Source organism: Heptranchias perlo, chromosome 20, assembly GCF_035084215.1.
Source record: "Heptranchias perlo isolate sHepPer1 chromosome 20, sHepPer1.hap1, whole genome shotgun sequence".
In the NCBI taxonomy this organism is placed as follows: Eukaryota; Metazoa; Chordata; class Chondrichthyes; order Hexanchiformes; family Hexanchidae; genus Heptranchias; species Heptranchias perlo.
In genome coordinates, this window is record NC_090344.1 from 7,411,587 (window position 1) to 7,432,990 (window position 21,404).

Consider the following 21,404-nt stretch of genomic DNA (forward strand, 5'->3'; position numbering starts at 1 on the left):
AACTGGGACTTCTCAGGGAGCGTCTCTAAATGAAGGTGAAATGGTGATCGGTCAGGGACCGTCTGCAAATGAAGGTGAAATGGTGATTGGTCAGGGAGCGTCTGTAAATGAAGTAGAAATGGAGATCGGTCAGGGAGCGTCTGTAAATGAAGGAGAAATAATGGTGGGGCAGGGAGCGTCTATAAATGAAGGAGAAATAGTGATCGGTCAGGGAGCGTCTGTAAATGAAGTAGAAATGCTGATCCGTCAGGGAGTGTCTATAAATGAAGGAGAAATAATGGTGGGTCAGGGAGCGTCTATAAATGAAGGAGAAATAACGATCTCTACACCTTTTGTCATCCAGGGATCTCCAGCTTTGGAGGCCGTTCCTTTCCTCCTCGTGGGAATCTGTCTGCTCTGTACTCAAACCAACTCCTCCTTCAAGGCCTCCCATTGTCAATTACTGTTTTGTTGCCAATTTGTGATTCTAATCCACCTGGACAAGATCCCTTTTTAACTTACTGAAATTAGCCCTCCTCCAGTTAGGAATTTTCACATTTGTTTGTCCCCTGTCCTTTTCCATAACTGTTCTAAACCTAATGAGATTATGATCACTGCTGCCCCACTGAAACATGCTCCACCTGCCCCACTTCATTCTACACACCGAGCCCACTGCTGTACTCAGATTCGCTCTCTCACATTCACTCTCTCACATTCACTCTCTCACATTCACCCTCTCACATTCACTCTCTCACATTCACTCCCTCACATTCACTCTCTCACATTCACTCTTTCACATTCACTCTCTCACATTCACTCTTTCACACTCTCTCACATTCACTCTCTCACATTCACTCTCACATTCCTCTCTCACCCTTTCACTCATGGTTTAGCACCACTGAAAGATGATGTGATGGGTTTGGATTGCAGCTCAGGGAGGAGGGAGAGTGTGTGGGATGGGGATTTATAGCTTTGAGGAACAAGAGAGTAAAGAATGTTCCATAGAAACGAGAATTGTCTGTTCTAAATTTTTATCCTGTACTTACAGTGATAACTTTTATAAACTCCTTTTACAGGGTATTTGAAGGGGTGGATTTGCAGACAGGAAACTCAAACCAAAGACCACGTCAAGATCTGACAGAGTCACTCGATTCATCAGGACCTGAATATCATCGGCCTTTGAATGTGGAAGGAGAAATGTTTGTCTGTTCTGTCTTTCGGAAAAGATTTGAAACATCAGTGTGAGTGGAAAAGCACCGAGACACACACACCCGAGTGAGAGTGTTCCAGTGCACTGACTGTGGAAAGAGCTTTAACCAGTTACACAGCCTGAAAAAACATCACACCATTCACAGCGGGGAGAAACCGTACACGTGTTCTGTGTGTGGACGAGGCTTCAACTGATCGTCCAACCTGGAGAGACACAAGGACACCCGGACCATGGAGAAACCGTGGAAATGTGGGGACTGTGGGAAGGGATTCAATTACCCATCACAGCTCGAAATTCATCGACGCAGACACACCGGGGAGAGGCCGTTCATCTGCTCCGTGTGTAAGAAGAGATTCACTGAGTCATCCCACCTGCTGACACACCAACGAGTTCACTCTGATGAGATACCTTTTACATGCTCTGACTGTGGGAAGAGCTTTAAAAGCAGAAACAAACTTCTGAGACATCAGCACGGTGACACTGGGGAGAGGCCGTTCATCTGCTCTGTGTGTAAGAAGAGATTTACTCGTTCGTCCACCCTGCTGAGACACCAGCGAATTCACACTGGGGAGAGGCCATTCTCCTGTTCCGTGTGTAAGAAGAGATTCACTCAGTCATCCAACCTGCTGAAACACCAGCGAGTTCACACTGGGGAGAGGCCATTCTCCTGCTCTGTGTGTGGGAAGAGATTCACTCAGTCATCCACCCTGCTGATACACCAGCGAGTTCACACTGGGGAGAGGCCATTCTCCTGCTCTGTGTGTGGGAAGAGATTCACTGAGTCATCCAACCTGCTGAGACACCAGCGAGTTCACACTGATGAGAAACCTTTTAAATGTTCTGACTGTGGGAAGAGATATAAAAGCAAAAGGAATCTGCTGACACACCAACGTACTCACACTGGGGAGAGACTTTTTAAATGTTCTGAATGTGAGAAGGGCTTTAAAAGCACAAATGATCTGCTGAAACACCAACACACTCACACTGGGGAGAGACTGTTCACCTGCTCCGTGTGTGGGAAGGGATTCACTCATTCATCCCACCTTCTGAGACATCAACTTGTTCACACTATTGAGTGACCTTTAAACTCAGTGACTGTGAGAAGAGCTTCAAAAGCAGAAATGAACTGCTGACACATCAACTCACACCTATTGGGGAGAGACTGTTCACCTGCTCCGTGTGTGGGAAGGGATTCACTCAGTCATCACACGTGCTGAGACACCAGCGAGTTCACATATGACTGCAGGGGTTGGATTCTGCTGTTAATCCCATCCAGGACTGAACCATGTTCATTCTGACAGTTGGGGTTTGTTTCTTCTGATGTTAATAACCCCTATAACTGGGCTGGAGTTTAATATTCTGAATATCTGTAAAATAAATCAGCTTTATTTTAAACACTTTATTGTTGATTTTGGTCTTTCCCACCTGAGTGTTTAGCATCGCCTGTCTGGAGCTCAGAAAGGACAATCTGCGGGGAGGATCGTCCGGTGGGAACAGAACTTCAGCCTGGACACAGTCCTTCAGGGCCACACTGAGAGGGGAAAACGGCACTTTGGTCTTTCTCGTCTCTCTTCACTGACAGTAAAGTCGCCGTGCGGGTTTATCTTGCGTGTAAGAAATGTGTCCCAGCCGCTCTCTTTCATGGTTCCGATCTCCTAGGCACGGAACAGAAGGGTCCTTTCCAATGGATTCAAGAAGGACAATGGTGAATGCTGGAAAAGTGCTGTCAAATCAGAGATTGGTGTAAAACTGTGATCGATTCCTGACTGGAAGTGAAACGGCAGGTTTAAGTCTCCAGTCTAAAAATAACTGGTAATTATTCTATGAAGATTTAAATTGTTTGTGTGACAGTCCTGAGTCTACCAATTAAGGCAGGCGAAAATAAACCCATTTAAAATCAGTGGGTTAAAGTGTGCAATAAAATAATGAAGAGTTAATTCACAGGAGCCTGTTAACTGCTGGTACAATTATACAACAGTCATTTGATCTGCAGGTAAAGAAGGACCTGCAGTGTGTTTCCAGAATTCCCTGTTTTATTGATGTCTTTGTGTTAGACACCAGGATAATGAAAGATACACGACCCTGACCATTCACGGGGTGGGGGCGATCTCGACAGTTACTCTGGGATCACCCCCGCTGCGGGACTCCACCACTGACCTTGCTGAAGGTTGCAGGCTCAGGGAGTGGGGCCTCCAGGAGTGGACTGTAAGAAAGCTGGGTTTCAGTATCCTGATAAATATATGCCGAGGAACCAGAGGAATCCTTACTAAGGAACCATCTGGGGTTTTACATGTCAGTGTAGGTCTCGGGGTGAATGATTCCTGACTCGCAGAACTGTCTTACTTTTAACCCAGATCGGATCAGGATCAATTCAGTTTACAGGAGAATTGGGACAAATATCACCCACAATCGATGGAGACAAAAGCAGCCATTAGAGAAACTCAGAGATCTTTGGAAAAGAAGATGGTGCACAATTGTGGTAATAATAGTAAAAGATTTTCCAGCTACGTCAGGAGTCAGAAGACCATTAAAGATGGTTTAGGTCCACTGAAAGACAGTTCAGGACAGATCCCTGGGCTATGGTACAGCTGATAAATGAGTATTTCTCATCAGTCTACACTCCTGTGGATGATGCTCAGATTCCAGCTGTGGGATGTGCTGTCAACAATAACATCATAAATATTAAAATAGAAAGGGATGTGATCTTGGATAAAATATGAAATCTCAAAATGGATTGTGCTCCAGGTCCAGATGATATCCACCCCCGGGTGTTCAAAGAGATGGGACGGGTGCTCTGTGAGCCCATTGCCTGTATCTTCAACAGCTCAATAGAGTCGGCGATTGTCCCCTGAGATTAGAAGGTAGCTCACATAGTTCCAATTTTCATTTACGGGGACAAAATTGAACAGCAAAATTGAAGTCAATGGGAATCGGGGGAATACTCTCCAGTGGCTGGAGTAATACCTAGCACAAAGGAAGATGGTAGTGGTTGTTGTAGGCTAATCATCTCAGCTCCAGGACATTGCTGCAGGAGTTCCTCAGGGCAGTGTCCTCGGCCCAACCATCTTCAGCTGCATCATTAATGACCCTCCCTCCATGATAAGTTCAGAAATGCAGATGTTCGCTGATGATTGCACAGTGTTCAGTTCCATTCACAACCCCTCAGATAATGAAGCAGTCTGTGCCTGCATGCAGCAAGACGTGGACAACATCCAGGCTTGGCCAGATAAGTGGCAAGCAACATTCGCGCCAGACAAGTGCCAGGCAATGACCATCTCCAACAAGAGAGAGTCTAACCATCTCCCCTTGACATTCAATGGCATTACCATCACCGAATCCCCCACCATCAACATCCTCGGGGTCACCATTGACCAGAAACTTAACTGGACCAGCCATATAAATACTGTGGCTACAAGAGCAGGTCAGAGGCTGGGTATTCTGCGCCAAGTGACTCACCTCCTGACTCCCCAAAGCCTTTCCACCATCTACAATGCACAAGTCAGGAGTATGATGGAATACTCTACACTTGCCTGGATGAGTGCAGCTCCAACAACACTCGAAGCTCGACACCATCCAGGACAAAGCAGCCTGGTTGATTGGCATCCCATCCACCGAGCACCAATCACACATCCCACCACAAGATCTTTAATATCCCGTCTCATCCCCGGCCACCATCCAATTTATCCTAATTTGTCCTCCATATCTTCCCATTTAGGGTGTCCGCCTGCGTTAGAGCCACGGATCCGCTGCATTTCCGAATCGAATTGGGAATCTCTTGAAGTAAATCACTCTCCTCCTCACAGTTTATTATCCTCACTGTTCACTGCACTTTCAAGTTTTGTGTCATCTGCAAATTTGGAAATTGTGCCCTGTATACCCAGGTCCAAGTCATTAATATATATCAAGAAAAGCAGTGGTCCCAGCACCGACCCCTGGGGAACACCACTGTACACCTCCCTCCATTCCGAAAAACAACTCTTCACCACTACTCTCTGTTTCCTGCTATTTAGCCAATTCTATATCCATGCTGCTACTGCCCATTTTATTCCATGGGCTTCAATCTTGATGACAAGCCCATTATGCGACACTTTATCAAACGCCTTTTGAAAGTCCAAATACACCACATCAACTGCATTGCCCTCATCGACCCTCTCTGTTACCTTATCAAAAAAACGCTATCAAGTTAGTTAAACACAATTTGCCTTTAACAAATCCGTGCTGGCTTTCCCTAATCCTTGTCCAAATGACTGCTAATTCTATCCCGGATTATCGTTGCTAGAACTTTCCCCACTACCGAGGTAAATTGACTGGTCTGTCGATGCTGGGTTTTATCTTTCACCCTTTCTTGAACAATGGTGTAACATTTGCAATTCTCCAGTCCTCTGGCATCACCCCCATACCTAGGGATGTTTGGAAGATTATGGCCAGTACCTCTGCAATTTCCACCGTTACTTCCCTCAGCAACCTAGAATGCATCTCATCCAGACCAGGTGACGTTTCTACTTTAAGTACAACCAGCCATTCAAGTACCTCCTTTTTATGAATTTTTAGCCAATCCAGTATCTCAACTACATCTTCCTTTACTGACACTTTGGCAGCATTTTCTTCCTTGGTAAAGACAGATACAAAGTATTTATTTAGTACCTCCGCCATGCCCACTGTCTCCCACTGCTACTTCCTCACTATAACTGGGGCCAGTGGTGCAATGGATAACGCATTTGACTAAAAATCACAAGATTATAAGTTCGACTCCTATCGGGCTTGGAATTTTTTTTTGCAAACTCTGCATTATTTTATCACATTCAATACCTTGCAAGCTGTTCAACTTGCTGGTGCTGCCTGGCTGCATACCTGGTAAGTGCCTTCTTAGTGCAGCAAGCAATGGTTCAGTGTCATAATCTGAAAGTCATGAATTCAATCTTCAGAGAAAGCATCAGGGATTACGAATATTTTTTTCCATCTCTCACCTCATCTTTCCATCTTTCTGCATAGCAAAATCAAGAGCTTTTGCTGACTGCAGCACATCAAAAGATTTGCTGCCCCTTGAAGTGTTGCTGCTCAAAGGCACTCCCTGCTGGTGAGCAGAGGGAAATGCTCGAGTGAAACAGCCGTGCTCGGGCAGAAACAGAAAGCTTTAAAGTTTGAGAAAGGAAAAGAGGCGTCCTGTGACTCAGTGGCAACATGTTAATCTGCACGTTGCGTGTAAAGTTAAGAGAGTGACCGTGAACTCATTGCTGCTTATTGCAAAATCACGCGTACTCCTTCGATGAGGAATTGAACAAATGATGTAAGGGTGCCTTTGTCTTATTTTCCGCGACAGTCTTGTCACTCTGCCAGCTGAGATATCAATGGGAAGCAGCAAAAATGTTTCACTTTGGTGATTGTTCACCGTGCACCTTTGACACAACCGGACTCGTGGATTCCAGTGCTCATGACTGAGGCTGACTCGGTACCTGCTCATACCGCAGCGCTGTGGAAGTGTGAGCTGCTCCGTGTTCTCCACAGCCTGGGCCAGTGACACAATGAATAATGTGACTGATTATTGATCTGGATATTGTGGGTTCAAGTTTACGGAGGGTGTAAAGTGGAAGGCCGGGCCTGGAGAGCATTGGAATAGTCGAGTCTAGAGGTAAACAAAGGCACGGATGAGGGTTTCAGCAGCAGAACATCAATCTGGCAGTTGAGATTTGTTTCTGCTGATGTTAATAACCGCTATAACTGGGCTGAAATTCAATATTCTGGATCTATGTCAAATAAATCAACTTTGTTTCAAACAGAATGGGTCAATTACTTGATGAATTCAAGGTAAGAGACTAATTGATGTCCTAATTACCGATTATTATGCCTTTTCTCCTTTCTCACTGTAGATTAATTCAGTTCTCATACCTTCAATTACTCTCATGGCCAAGTCCCAGTTCCCCGGTCCTTCCCGAGTGCCTCTCCCAGCCTTGGGATCCAGGGAAGGTATCGGTAATGTACCCGGGATCACTAAACACAAAACCCAGTCTGTGAATCACTTTCAGCTACTGGACTTATCGTGTGTCCCACAGCATCTCTCTCACCTTCGATGTGTGAATAGAGCATCAGGCCTGGAAATCTCGTCTTCAATTGAAATCCACTCTGCAAATGTATTTAACAAAATACAAACAAGTAAACACATCACGGCCCAATAATCCAGCACTAAATTCAAAGGAGTAAGTCTGTTATCAAACTCCTTGAGTGGACAGAATAAAGAAAAATCCCAACTCTAAGATCCCCTCGAATCCTTTGCAAATACCTTTCAAATCTTGACAATAATCAACAAGTCTAATTTAATGTTGATCTTTATCTTGAGTGGGGTTGGAATACAGAAGTGATGCTTCAGTTGTAAAGAACCTTGGTCAGACCCCATCTGGAGAACAGGGCACCGAACCTAAGGAGAGATAAATCGGCCTTGGGAAAGATACAGTGCAGATTCACCAGAATGACGCAGGGGTTAAAAGGATTAAATTATGAGGACAGTTTGCATAAACTTGGTTTTTATTCCAATGAGTTTAAAACATTGAGATGTGATCTCATCGAGATGTTTAAAATAATAAAGGGATTCAATAAGGTAGATACAGAGAAATGATTTAATCTGGAGGGGGAATCCTGAACAAGAGGGCATAAGAAATAGGAGCATGAGTGGGCCATACGGCCCCTCGAGCCTGCTCTGCCATTCAGTAAGTACATGGCTGATCTTCTACCTTAACTCCACTTTCCTGCCTGATTCCTTGAGTCCTTCTGTGTCCAAAAATCTCTCGATCTCATTCTTGTATATATTCAACGTCTGAGCATCCACAGCCCTCTGGGGTAGAGAATTCCAAAAATTCACCACCTTCTGAGTGAAGAAATTTTTCCTTATCTCTGTCCTAAATGGCAGATCCCTTAACCTGAGACTATGCCTCCTTGTTCTAGACTCTCCAGCCAGGGGAAACAGCCTCTCAGCATCTACCATGTCAAGCCCTCTAAGAATTTTAGACGTGTCAATGAGATCACCTCTCATTCTTCTAAATTCCAGAGATTATAGGGCCATTCTGTTCAATCTCTCCTCACACAACAACCATCTCATCCCAGGAATCAATCCAGTGAACCTTTGTGGCACCCCCTCGAAGGCAAGTATATCCTTCCTCCGGTAAGGAGACCAAAACTGTACACAGTACTCCAGGTGTGGTCTCACCAAAGCCCCATATAATTGCAGCAAGACTTCCTTACTCTTATACTCCAACCCCCTTGCAATAAAGGCCAACATTCCATTTGCTTTCCTAATTGTTTGCTGTACCTGCATATTAACTTCATGTGATCCGTGTACAAGGACACCCAAAACCCTCTGAACAACAGCATTTCTTAGTCTCTCACCTTTTAAAAAAATATTCTGCTTTTCTATTCTTCCCACCAAAGTGAATAATTTCACATTTCCCCACATGATACTCCATCTGCCAACTTCTTGATGATCTTAACATTAGAGCGAGGTCATTTATGAGCAAAATAAGATAGTAATTTTTCACACAAATGGTGGTGGAAATCATAAACTCACTTCCCCGAAAGGCTGTGGATGCTGGGGCTCGATTGAAATTTTCAATATTGAGATTGATAGGTTTGTGTTGTGTGAGGGTTGAAAGGGATCTGGAGCAAAGGCGAGTAAATGGAGTTGTGGCACAGATTAGTCCTGATCCGATTGAACGGCGGAGTAGGCTTCAGGGGCTGAATGGCTAATTCCAGTTCCTGAACCCAGTCAATGACACCAATCACCTCCAGTCTGAATATAAACACCACAGGCACTGACACCAATTTCCTCCTGTCTGATTTCAACCAATTCCACAGTCACAGATACCAATCTCCTCCTGTCTGATATAAACCAAACCCACAGTCACAGATACCAATCTCCTTCTGTCTGATATAAACCAACCCCATACTCACTGGCACCCATCTCACTGAATGGTGGAACAGGCGTGAGGGGCTGAATGGCCTACTCCTGTTCCTAATGTTCCTATATCACACTTAAGTTTCTAACATTCCTTTTCAGTCATTAATGCTTCCGACCTTGGTGTTGTCAGGAAATGTTGATCTTCTGCCCTTGTACCCAAGCCCAGGTCATTGCTCTGTATTGAGAAGAGCAATGGTCCCAACACTGCCCCTGGGGGACACCACTGTTTACATCCCCACAGTCTGAAAAACATCCATTAACCACCACTCTGCCCTTTCTCCAACTTCCCATCCACACTGACCCACTCCCTTTAACACCGTGAGCTTGAATCTGATCAACAAGCCTCCTGTCCGGCATCTTCTCAAACACTTTTTAACAATCCATCTTCACAACCTCCATTGCATTTTATCCCCACCCTGTGTTATTCCCTCCAATAATCCCTGCTGTCTGTCCTGAATTAATCCATTTCATTCCCAATGTTGAAATCTTTGCTCCACCCACTCGGTTCCATCGGTTTTTCTCCACAACACAAAGGGCCAGTTTTCCCCAAGAGTTTCACACCAATCAGCTTTCAAAATGAGGCAGACTTTCAGCCAATGAGGGAGATCCGGGCTCAGCCCCGCCCACTCGGTGCCGCAAGTCCCGCCCCTCACCCACTCCCATTGGTTGGAGGACCAACCGCCCGCTCGGTCCTCCAGTCCCTCTCCGCTCTTCCTATTGGTCCGGAGCTCCCGTCAATCACCCGGGCAGTGTGAGCTGAGCATGCGCGGCGGGCGGGGAGTGAGGCCGAGATCGTGTCCGCAACAGGTGAGAGATGGGCGGGGGGAGCGGGTTAATAAACCCCGGGGGAGGGGGCGGGGGCTTCACAAACCCCGAGTGCGGCCCCGGGCCCGAATATCAAACAGTGAACATTCTCCTCTCTCTCTCTACACTCCGGGGGCTCCGGTTTAGATCAGACCAGAAACTCAACACACGGCCCGCGGCCTCCGAGCATGCGCAGAGTCAGCGTCAAACCTCGTGACTCATCGAATCAGGGAGCGTCTGTAAATGAAGGAGAAAAGGTGATCGGTCAGGGAGCGTCTGTAAATGAAGGAGAAATGGTGATCGGTCAGGGAGCGTCTGTAGATGAAGGAGAAATGGTGATCGGTCAGGGAGCGTCTGTAGATGAAGGAGAAATGGTGATCGGTCAGGGAGCGTCTGTAGATGAAGGAGAAATGGTGATCGGTCAGGGAGCGTCTGTAAATGAAGGAGAAATGGTGAACGGTCAGGGAGCGTCTGGAAATGAAGGAGAAATGCTGAACGGTCAGGGAGCATCTGGAAATGAAGGAGAAATGGTGAACGGTCAGGGAGCGTCTGGAAATGAAGGAACAATGGAGATCGGTCAGGGAGCATCTGTAAATGAAGGAGAAGTGGTGCTCGGTCAGGGAGCGTCTGTAAATGAAGGAGAAATGGTGACCGGTCAGGGAGCGTCTGTCGGTGAAGGAGAAATGGTGATCGGTCAGGGAGCGTCTCGAAATGAAGGAGAAATGGTGATCGGTCAGGGAGTGTCTGTAAATGAGAGAGAAATGGAGATCAGTTAGGGCACGTCGGTAAATGAAGGAGAAATGGTGATCAGTCAGGCATCGTCTGCAAATGATGGAGAAATGTGGATCGGTCAGGGAGCATCTGTAAATGAAAAAGAAATGGTGAAGGTCAGGGAGTCTGCAAATGAAGGGGAACTGGTGATCGGTCAGGAAGCATCTGCAAATGAAGGAGAAATGGTGATTGGTCAGGAATTGTTTGTAAATGAAGGAGAAATGTTGAATGTCAGGGAGAGTCTGTAAATGAGGAAGAAAACATGACGGTTCATAAGAACATAAGAAATAGGAGCAGGAGTAGGCCGTATTGAGCCTGCTCTGCCATTCAACAAGATCAAGGCTGATCTTCGACCTCAACTCCACTTTACTGCCCGATCCCCATATCCCTTGATTCCCTTCGAGTCCAAAAATCTATCGATCTCAGCCTTGCAAATACTCAACGACTGACCATTCACAGCCCTTTGAGGTAGAGAATTCCAAAGATTTACAACCCTCTGAGTGAAGAAATTCCTCCTCTTCTCAGTCCAAAATGGCCGACCCCTTATCCTGAGACTATGCCCCGAGTTCGACACTGTCCAGCCAGGGGAAACATCCTCTCAGTATCTACCCTCTCAAGCCCTCTCCGAATCTGAGAAGTTTCAATGAAATCACGTCTCATTCTTCCAAACTCCAGAGAGAATGAATTAGCCCATTTTACTCAATCTCTCCTCATAGGACAACCCTCTAATCCCAGGAATCAATCTAGTGAACCTTCGCTGCACCGGCTCTAAGGCAAGTATATCCTTCCTTAGATAAGGAGAGCACAACTGTACACATTACTCCAGATGTGGTCTCACCAAAGCCCTGTACAATTGCAACAAGACTTCCTTATTCTTCTACTCCAACCCCCTTGCAATAAATTCCAACATTCCAGTTGCCTTCCGAATTGCTTGCTGTACCTGCATGTTATCTTTCGGTGTTTCTTGTACGAGGACATCCAATCTCTCTGAACACCAACATTTAATCATTTCTCACCATTTAAAAAAAATTCTGTTTTTCTATTCTTCCTACCAAAGTGAATAACCTCACATTTCCCCACATTATACTCTATCTGCCACCTTCTTGCCCACTCACTTAACCTGTCTATATCCCTTTGCAGACTCTTTGTCCTCCTCACAGCTTACTTTCCCATCTAGTTTTATATCATCAGCAAACTTGGATACTTTACACTCGGTCCCATCATCGAAGTCAATGATATATATTGTAAATAGCTGAGGCCCAAGCACTGATCCTTGCAGCACCCCACTAGTTACACGTCTCGGTCATTAATATATATCAAAAAGAGGCATGGTCCTAATACCAATCCCTGCGGAACTTCACTGTATACTTCCTTCCAGTCTGTGAAACAATTGTTCCCCACTGCTCTCTGCATTCTGTCTCTCCGCCAATTTTGTATCCATGCTGCCATGGGCTTCAATTTTACCAACAGGTCCATTCGGTGGTACTTTACCAAACGCCTTTTAAATGTCCATGGACACAACATCGAGTCACTACCCTCATCAACCCTCTCCGTTATTTCATTGACGAACTCAATCAAATTAGTCAGACCTGATTTTACTTTTAACAAATCTATATTGACTGTCATTTATTAACTCACGTTCTTCCAAGTGAGAATTAATTTTGTCCCGGATTCTGGTCTCGAGAAGTTTCCCACCAACGTTAGGCTGACTGGCCTGTAATTGCCGGGTTTATCCCTCTCCCATATTTTTGAACAGGGGTGTAACACTTGCAATCCTCCAGTCCTCAGACACCACTCCCATATCCAAGGAGGATTGGAAGATTGTGGTCAGAGCCTCCGCTATCTACACCCTTACTTCCCTCAGTAATCTAGGAGGCATCACATCTGGACCGAAAATCTTTTTTACTTTGAGCACTGCCAATCTTTTAAGTACCTCCTCTTTATCTATTTTTATTGTCTCCAATATCACTACGACCACCTCCTTTACTGTACAATGGCAGAATCCTCTTCTCTGGTGAAGATGGATGTAAAGTATTCATTTAGTGCCTCAGCCATGCCCTCTGCCTCCACAAGAAGATCTCCTTTTTTGTCCCAAATCGACCCACCCTTCCTTTGACTACCCTTTTACTGTTTGTATGTTTAGAAAAGACTTTTGGATTCCCTTTTATGTTAACCACCAATCTATTCTCATACTCTCTCTTTGCACCTCTTATTCCCTTTTTGAGATCTCCTCTGTACTTTCTTTGTTCAGCCTGGTTCACTACTGTATTATGAACCTTACATTCGTCATAAGCCTCCTTTTTCTGTTTCATTTTAATCTCTATCTCTTTAGCCATCCAGGGAGCTCTAGCTTTGGATGCCCTTCCTTTCTCCCCCGTGGGGATCTGTCTGCTCTGTACCTGAACCAACTCCTCCTTCAAGGCCTCCCATTGTTCAATTACTGTTCTGCCTGGATTTTTGATTCCAATCCACCTGGACAAGATCCCTTTTTAACTCACTGGAATTCGCCCTCCTCCAGTTAAGTATTTTCATATTTGACTGTCCCCTGTCCTTTTCCGTAACTATTCTAAACCTAATGAGATTATGATCACTGCTGCCCCACTGAAACATGCTCCACCTGCCCCACTTCATTTTCCACAACGAGTCCACTGCTGTACTCACATTCACTCTCTCACATTCACTTTCTCACTCTCTCACATTCACTCTCTCACATTAACTCATGGTTTAGGGCCACTGAAAGATGATGGGTTAGGTTTGGATTTCAGCACAGGGAGGAGGGAGAGTGTGTGGGACGGGGATTTACAGCTTTGGGGAACAAGAGATGAAAGAATGTTCCGTAGAAACTAGAATTGTGTGTTCTGAATTTCGATCGTGTATTTACAGTGATGACTTTTGTAAAATCTTTTTGCAGGGTATTGGAATGGGAGGATTTGCAGACAGGAAACTCAAACCAAAGATCATGTCAAGATCTGACAGAGTCACTCGATTCATCAGGACTTGAATATCATCGGCCTTTGAATATAGAAGGAGAAATGTTTGTTTGTTCTGTCTGTGGGAGAAGATTTCAAACACCCGAGTGAGAGTGTTCCAATGCACTGACTGTGGAAAGAGCTTTAACCAGTGAAACAGCCTGAAAAAACATCACACCATTCACAGCGGGGAGAAACCGTACACGTGTTCTGTGTGTGGACGAGGCTTCAACTGATCGTCCAACCTGGAGAGACACAAGGACACCCGGACCACGGAGAAACCATGGGAATGTGGGGACTGTGGGAAGGGATTCAATTACCCTTCAGAGCTGGAAACTCATCGACGCAGTCACACTGGGGAGAGGCCGTTCACCTGCTCCACGTGTGGGAAGGGATTCGTTCAGTCATACGGCCTCCTGATACACCAGCGATTTCACACTGGGGAGAGGCCGTTCACCTGTTCCGTGTGTGGGAAGAAATTCACTGATTCATCCTCCCTGCTGACACACCAGCGAGTTCACTCTGGTAAGAGACCTTTTAAATGTTCTGACTGTGGGAAGAGGTTTAAAAGCAAAAGTAATCTGCGGACACACCAACGTACTCACACTGGGGAGAGGCCGTTCACCTGCTCTGTGTGTGGGAAGAGATTCACTGATTCATCCTCCCTGCTGATACACCAGCGAGTTCACTCTGATGAGAGACCTTTTAAATGTTCTAACTGTAGGAAGAGCTTTAAAAGGACAAATGATCTGCTGGTACACCAGCGCACTCACACTGGGGAGAGGCCGTTCACCTGCTCTGTGTGTGGGAAGGGATTCACTCAGTCATCCCACCTTCTGAAACACCAATGCACTCACACTGGGGAGAGGTCGTTTACCTGCTCTGTGTGTGGGAAGGGATTCGCTCGGTCATCCACCCTGCTGACACACCAGCGAGTTCACTCTGTTGAGAGACCTTTTAAATGCTCCGACTGTGAGAAGAGATTTAAAAGCAGAAACGATATGCTGACACACCAACGAGTTCACACTGGGGAGAGGCCGTACTGCTGCTTTGTGTGTGGGAAGAGATTCACTCAGTCATCCAACCTGCTGAGACACCAACGAGGTCACACTGGGGAGAGGCCGTTCACCTGCTCCGTGTGTAAGAAGAGATTTACTCGGTCATCCAGCCTTCTGTCACACCAGCGAGTTCACTCTGATGAGAGACCTTTTAAATGTTCTGACTGTGAGAAGAGATTTAAAAGCAAAAGTAATCTGCTGAAACACCAACGCACTCACACTGGGGAGAGGCCGTTCACCTCCTCTGTGTGCGGGAAGGGATTCACTGATTCATCTGAACTGCTGACACACCAGCGAGTTCACTCTGATGAGAGACCTTTTGAATGTTCTGACTGTGAGAAGAGGTTTAAAAGCAAAAGGAATCTGCTGACACACCAACGCACTCACACTGGGTTGAAACCGATCACCCGCTCTCAGCATAAGAAGAGATTCACTCGGTCATCTCACCTTCTGTCACACCAGCGAGTTCACTCCAATGAAAGACCTTTTAAATGTTCTGACTGTGGGAAAAGCTTTAAAAGCAGAAACGAACTGTGGAGACACCAGCGCACTCACACTGGGGAGAGACCGTTCACCTGCTCTGTGTGCGGGAAGGGATTCACTATTTCATCCGAACTGCTGATGCACCAGCGATTTCACTCTGATGAGAGACCTTTCAAATGTTCTGACTGTGGGAAGAGATTTAAAATCAGAAACAAACTGCTGAGACATCAACGCACTCACACTGGGGAGAGGCCGTTCACCCGCTCTCAGCATAAGAAGAGATTCACTCGGTCATCCCACCTTCTGTCACACCAGCGAGTTCACACTGGGGAGAGGCCGTTCACTTGCTCCGTGCGTAAGAAGAGATTCACTCGATCATCCCACCTTCTGTCATACCAGCGAGTTCACACTGATAAGACACCTTTTAAATGTTCTGACTGTGGGAAGAGGTTTAAAAGCAAAATTAATCTGCTAACACACCAACGCACTCATACTGGGGAGAGGCCGTTCATCTGCTCCGTGTGTAAGAAGAGATTTACTCGGCCATCCCACCTTCTGTCACACCAGCGGGTTCACACTGAAGAGAGACCTTTTAAATGTCCTGACTGTGAGAAAAGCTTTAAAAGCAGAAACGAACTGTGGAGACACCAACGCACTCACACTGGGGAGAGACCGTTCACCTGCTCCGTGTGTAAGAAGAGATTCACTCGGTCATCACACCTTCTGACACACCAGCAAGTTCACTCTGAAGAGAGACCTTTTAAATGTTCTGACTGTGAGAAAAGCTTTAAAAGCAGAAACGAACTGTGGAGACACCAACGCACTCACACTGGGGAGAGACCGTTCACCTGCTCCGTGTGTAAGAAGAGATTCACTCGGTCATCTCACCTTCTGTCACACCAGCGAGTTCACTCTGAAGAGAGACCTTTTAAATGTTCTGACTGTGAAAAGCGGTTTAAAAGCAGAAACGAACTGCTGAGACACCAACGCACTCACACTGGGGAGAGGCCGTTCACCTGCTCCGTGTGTAAGAAGAGATTCACTCGGTCATCCCACCTTCTGACACATCAACGTACTCACCCTCATGTTCTGACTGTGAGAAGTGTTTTAAAAGCACAAATGATCTCCTGAAACACCAACACACTCACACTGGGGAGAGACTGTTCACCTGCTCCGTGTGTGGGAAGGGATTCACGAATTCACCCCACCTTCTGAGACATCAACTTGTTCACACTATTGAGTGACCTTTTAATTCACTGACTGTGAGAAGAGCTTTAAAAGCAGAAATGAACTGCTGACACATCAACTCACGCCCATTGGGGAGAGACTGTTCACCTGCTCCGTGTGTGGGAAGGGATTCACTCAGTCATCACACGTGCTGAGACACCAGCGAGTTCACATATGACTGCAGGGGTTGGATTCTGCTGTTAATCCCATCCAGGACTGACCCATGTTCATTCTGACAGTTGGGGTTTGTTTCTGCTGATGTTAATAACCCCTATAACTGGGCTGTAGTTTGATATTCTGGATATCTGTTAAATAAATCAGCTTTATTTTAAACCCTTGTTGTAGATTTTGGTGTTTCCCACCTGAGTGTTTAGCATCACCTGACTGGAGCTCAGAAAGGACAATCTGGGGGGAGGATCGTCCGGTGGGAACAGAACTTCAGCCTGGACACAGTCCTTCAGGGCCACACTGAGAGGGGCAAACGGCACTTTGGTCTTTCTCGTCTCCCTTCTCTGACAGCAAAGTCACCGTGCGGCGTCCAGTCTGAAAATGACTGTGGTAATTATTCTATGGAGATTTAAACTGTTTGTGTGACAGTCCTGAGTCTACCATTTAAGGCAAGCGTTAACGCATTTAAAATAAACCCGTTAAAAATAAATGATTTGAAGTCTGTATTAAAATAGCAGAGGGAGGAGTTCACAGGAGCCTGTTAACTGCTGGTACAATTATACAACAGTCATTCGATCTCCAGATAAAGAAGGACCTGCAGTGTGTTTCCAGAATTCATGGTTTTATTGATGTGTGCGTGTTAGACACCAGGATCACTAAAAATACACGACCAGGACCATCCACAGGGTGGGGGCGATCCCGACAGTTACTCTGGGATCACTCCCACTGCGGAACTCCACCACTGACCCTGCTGAAGGTTGCAGGCTCAGGGAGTGGGGCCTCCAGGAGTGGACTGTAAGATAGCTGACAAATATATGCTGAGGTACCAGAGGAATCCTTACTAAGGAACCATCTGGGGTTTCTGGGTGAATGATTCCTGACTCCCTGAACTGTCTTACATTTAACCCAGATCGGATCAGGATGAATTCAGTTTACAGGAGAATTGGGACAAATATCACCCACAATCGAGGGAGACACAAGCAGCCTTTAGAGAAGCTCAGAGATCTTTGAAAAGAAGATGGTGCCCAATTGTAGGAATAATAGCAAACGTCTTTCCAACTACGTCAGGATTCAGAAGACCATTAAAGATGGTTTAGGGCCACTGAGAGACAGTTCAGGACAGATTCCCAGGCTATGGCAGAGCTGTTAAATGACTATTTCTCATCAGCCTACACTCCTGTCGATGATGCTCAGATTCCAGCTGTGGGATGTGCTGTCAACAATAACATCATAAATATTAAAATAGAAAGGGATGTCATCTTGGATAAAATACGAAATCTCCAAATAGTTTCTGCTCCAGGTCCAGATGATATCCACCCCCGGGTGTTTAAAGAGATGGGACGGGTGCTCTTTGAGCACATTGCCTGTATCTTCAACAGCTCAATAGAGTCAGGGATTGTCCCCTGAGATTGGAAGGTAGCTCACGTAGTTCCCATTTTCATTAAAGGGGACAAATCAGAGCCAGGGAAAGACAGGCCCATCAGTGTGACATCGATCTGAGGGAAGATGCTTGAAGGGATCCTAAGAGATGCTGTTTATGATCACGGGGAAAGAGAAGGGGCCATTAGAGATACTCAACACGGCTTCTGGGAAAGAAAATGGTGTCTCACAAACTTGCTTGAGTTTTTTGAAGAAGTTGCTGGGTTAGTGGATGAGGGTAATCCGGTTCACATTGTCTATCTCAGGGGTGTCAAACTCATTTCCTATGGTGAACCTGACCTGATATCATGACACTTGGCCTGGACCACATTCAGCACAAGTTATTAAACTGGAAATAGATGAAAATGAACTATATTGTTACTTCCATACATTAAGATGTTGTTTTCTGCTACTGCTGCTCCCGATACCTGGTGCATCTTAGCTTGAATTATTGCACCAACATTTGGAGTAAATGACTGGCCTGAGGCCTGTCTTGGATAAAAACATGAGGACCACTTGTCATTACAGAACTGTGTGACCCAAACACTAACCGTGGAAGTGAATTCCACAGACTGACAACTCCCTATGTAAAGACGTTTCTCTTGACTACTGCTCTAAAACAGATAGCAGGGGTTAATTGTAGCGACACACACTGTATAAGGTAGAAAGTGATGTTCCACAAGGATTGGTTCTGGGACCACTGTTCACAATTCACATAAACGATTTGGAATCTGAATCAGAAGTACAATTTCAAAATTTACAGATGACACCAGATTGGCGGGTGGGGTGGAGTTTAGATAATATTGATGAAGATTGCGATCAAACACAAAATACATTCATAAACTTGCAAAATGGGTGTATAATTGGCCAATGAATTTTAATGCAGATGACAGTGAATTGGAGCATTTTGGTCGCAAGAATTTGGAAATTGTGCCCTGTATACCCAAGTCCAAGTCATTAATGTATATCAAGAAAAACAGTGGTCCCAGCACCGAACCCAGGGGAACAACACTGTATACCTCCCTCCATTCCGAAAAACAACCGTTCACCACTACCCTCTGTTTCCTGTTATTCAGCCAATTCTGTATCCATGCTGCTACTGCCCCCTTTTATTCCATGGACTTCAATCTTGATGACAAACCCATTGTGAGGCACTTTATCTGACGCCTTTTGGAAGTCCATACACACCACATGAGCTGCATTGCCCTCATCTACTCTCTGTTACCTCATCAAAAAACTGTATCAATTTAATTAAACACGATTTACCTTTAACAAATCCGTGCTGTCTTTCTCTAATCCTTGTCCAAGTGACTGCTAATTCTCTCGCGGATTATCGTTGCTGGAACTTTCCCCACTACCGAGGTTAAACTGACTGGTCTGTCGATGCTGGGTTTTATCTTTCACCCTTTCTTGAACAAGGGTGTAACATTTGCAATTCTCCAGTCATCTGGCATCACCCCCTTATCCATGGATGTTTGGAAGATTATGGCCAGTACCTCTGCAATTTCCACCGTTACTTCCCTCACGAACCGAGGATGCATCCCATCCGGACCAGGTGACGTTTCTACTTTAAGTCCAGCCAGCCTTTCAAGTACCTCCTCTTTATGAATTTTTAGCCAATCCAGTATCTCAACTACATCTTCCTTTACTGACATTCTGGCAGCATCTTCTTCCTTGGTGAAGACAGATGGAAAGTATTTATTTAGTACCTCTGCCATGCTCACTGCCTCACAATGCTACTTCCTCACTATAATTGTGACGAGTGGTGCAATGGATAACGCATATGATTATGGATTAGAAAACAAGAGGTTCGATTCCTACTTGGTTTGGGAATTTTTTTGCAAACTGTACATTATTTTATTGCTTTCAATACCTTGCAAACTGTCCAACTTGGTGGTGCTGCCTGGCTCCAGACCTGGTAAGTGCCTTCTTAGTGCAGCAAGCAGTGCATCAGTGTCATAATCTGAGGGTCCTGAATTCAAACTTCAGAGAAGGCATCAGGGATTACGAAGCTTTTTTTCCATCTCTCACCTCATCTTTCCATCTTTGCTGCAGAGCAAAATCAAGAACTTTTGCTGACTGCAGCCCATCAAAAGATGTTCTGCCCCTTGACCTCTCTGTACTCAAACACACAGTAAAGTTTAGGAAGTACATGGGCTATGGACTCGCTGACAACACTTCTTTCTGTATAATTGCATCAAGACAAACGGTGAGTGGAGAATATAATCAACGATCCCGCTACTTCTCACATGCCAAGTGAGCGCTCTGCCAGTTGAGCTAATTCCTCGTTTGCTGTTTGTAAATCGTCCTTCACAGTTCCCGCCTCGCACTTGCCTCCAAGCTGCTCCACGACCAGCAGAGAAATCTTGCCTTGGGTTGCAGCTCCTTGAATATATTAAATACTTTGCTCCAATCAGCGGACTCGTGGATTCCAGTGCTCATGACTGAGGCTGACTCGGTACCTGCTCATACCGCAGCGCTGTGGAAGTGTGAGCTGCTCCGTGTTCTCCACAGCCTGGGCCAGTGACACAATGAATAATGTGACTGATTATTGATCTGGAGATTGTGGGTTCAAATTTACGGAGGGTGTAAAGTGGAAGGCCGGGACAGCAAAGCATTGGAATGGTCGAATCTAGAGATAAACAAAGGCACGGATGAGGGTTTCAGCAGCAGAACTTCATTCTGGAAGTTTGGATGTGGTTCTGCTGATGTTAATAACCACTATAACTGGGCTGAAATTCAATATTCTGGATCTATGTCAAATAAATCAACTTTGTTTCAAACAGAATGGTTCAATTACTTGCTGAAATCAAGATAAGAGACTAATTGATGTCCTAACTACCGATTATTCTGCATTTTTTCCTTTCTCACTTCAGATTATTTCAGTTCTCATATCTTCAATTACTCTCATGGCCAAGTCCCAATTCCCCGGTCCTTCCCGAGTGCCTCTCTCAGCCTTGGGATCCAGGGAAGGTATCGGTAATGTACCCGGGATCACTAAACACAAAACCCAGTCTGTGAATCACTTTCAGCTACTGGACTTATCGTGTGTCCCACAGCATCTCTCTCACCTTCGATGTGTGAATAGAGCATCAGGCCTGGAAATCTCGTCTTCAATTTAAATACACTCAGCAAATGTATTTAACAAAATACAAACAAGTAAACACATCACGGCTCAATAATCCAGCAGTAAATTCAAAGGAGTAAGTCTGTTATCAAACTCCTCGAGTGGACAGAATAAAGAAAAATCCCAACTCTAAGATCCCCTCGAATCCTTTGCAAATACCTTACAAATCTTGACAATAATCAACAAGTCTAATTTAATGTTGACCTTTATCTTGAGTGGGGTTGGAATACAGAAGTGATGTTTC

At 45.4% G+C, this 21,404-nt stretch overlaps 1 protein-coding gene across 1 annotated transcript; it reads left to right on the forward strand.

Moving 5' to 3' along the window:
- Positions 1 to 1,419: 1,419 nt before the first annotated feature.
- On the forward strand, positions 1,420 to 17,112 carry LOC137335596 (zinc finger protein 850-like). The gene is made up of 2 exons (XM_068000905.1): positions 1,420 to 1,717; positions 13,928 to 17,112. The coding sequence occupies exons 1-2, from the start codon at positions 1,420 to 1,422 to the stop codon at positions 16,348 to 16,350; spliced, it is 2,721 nt and encodes a 906-aa protein (XP_067857006.1). The 3' UTR covers positions 16,351 to 17,112.
- The last annotated feature ends 4,292 nt before the right edge of the window (positions 17,113 to 21,404 follow it).

Bases quoted from the DNA above. Each gene is read 5' to 3' on its own strand.
- LOC137335596 (XM_068000905.1), top strand. From the start codon at position 1,420: ATGGAGAAACCGTGGAAATGTGGGGACTGTGGGAAGGGATTCAATTAC. The intron at 1,718-13,927 runs GTTCGTCCACCC...CGTCCAACCTGG, and splicing joins GTGTAAGAAGAGATTTACTC to AGAGACACAAGGACACCCGG.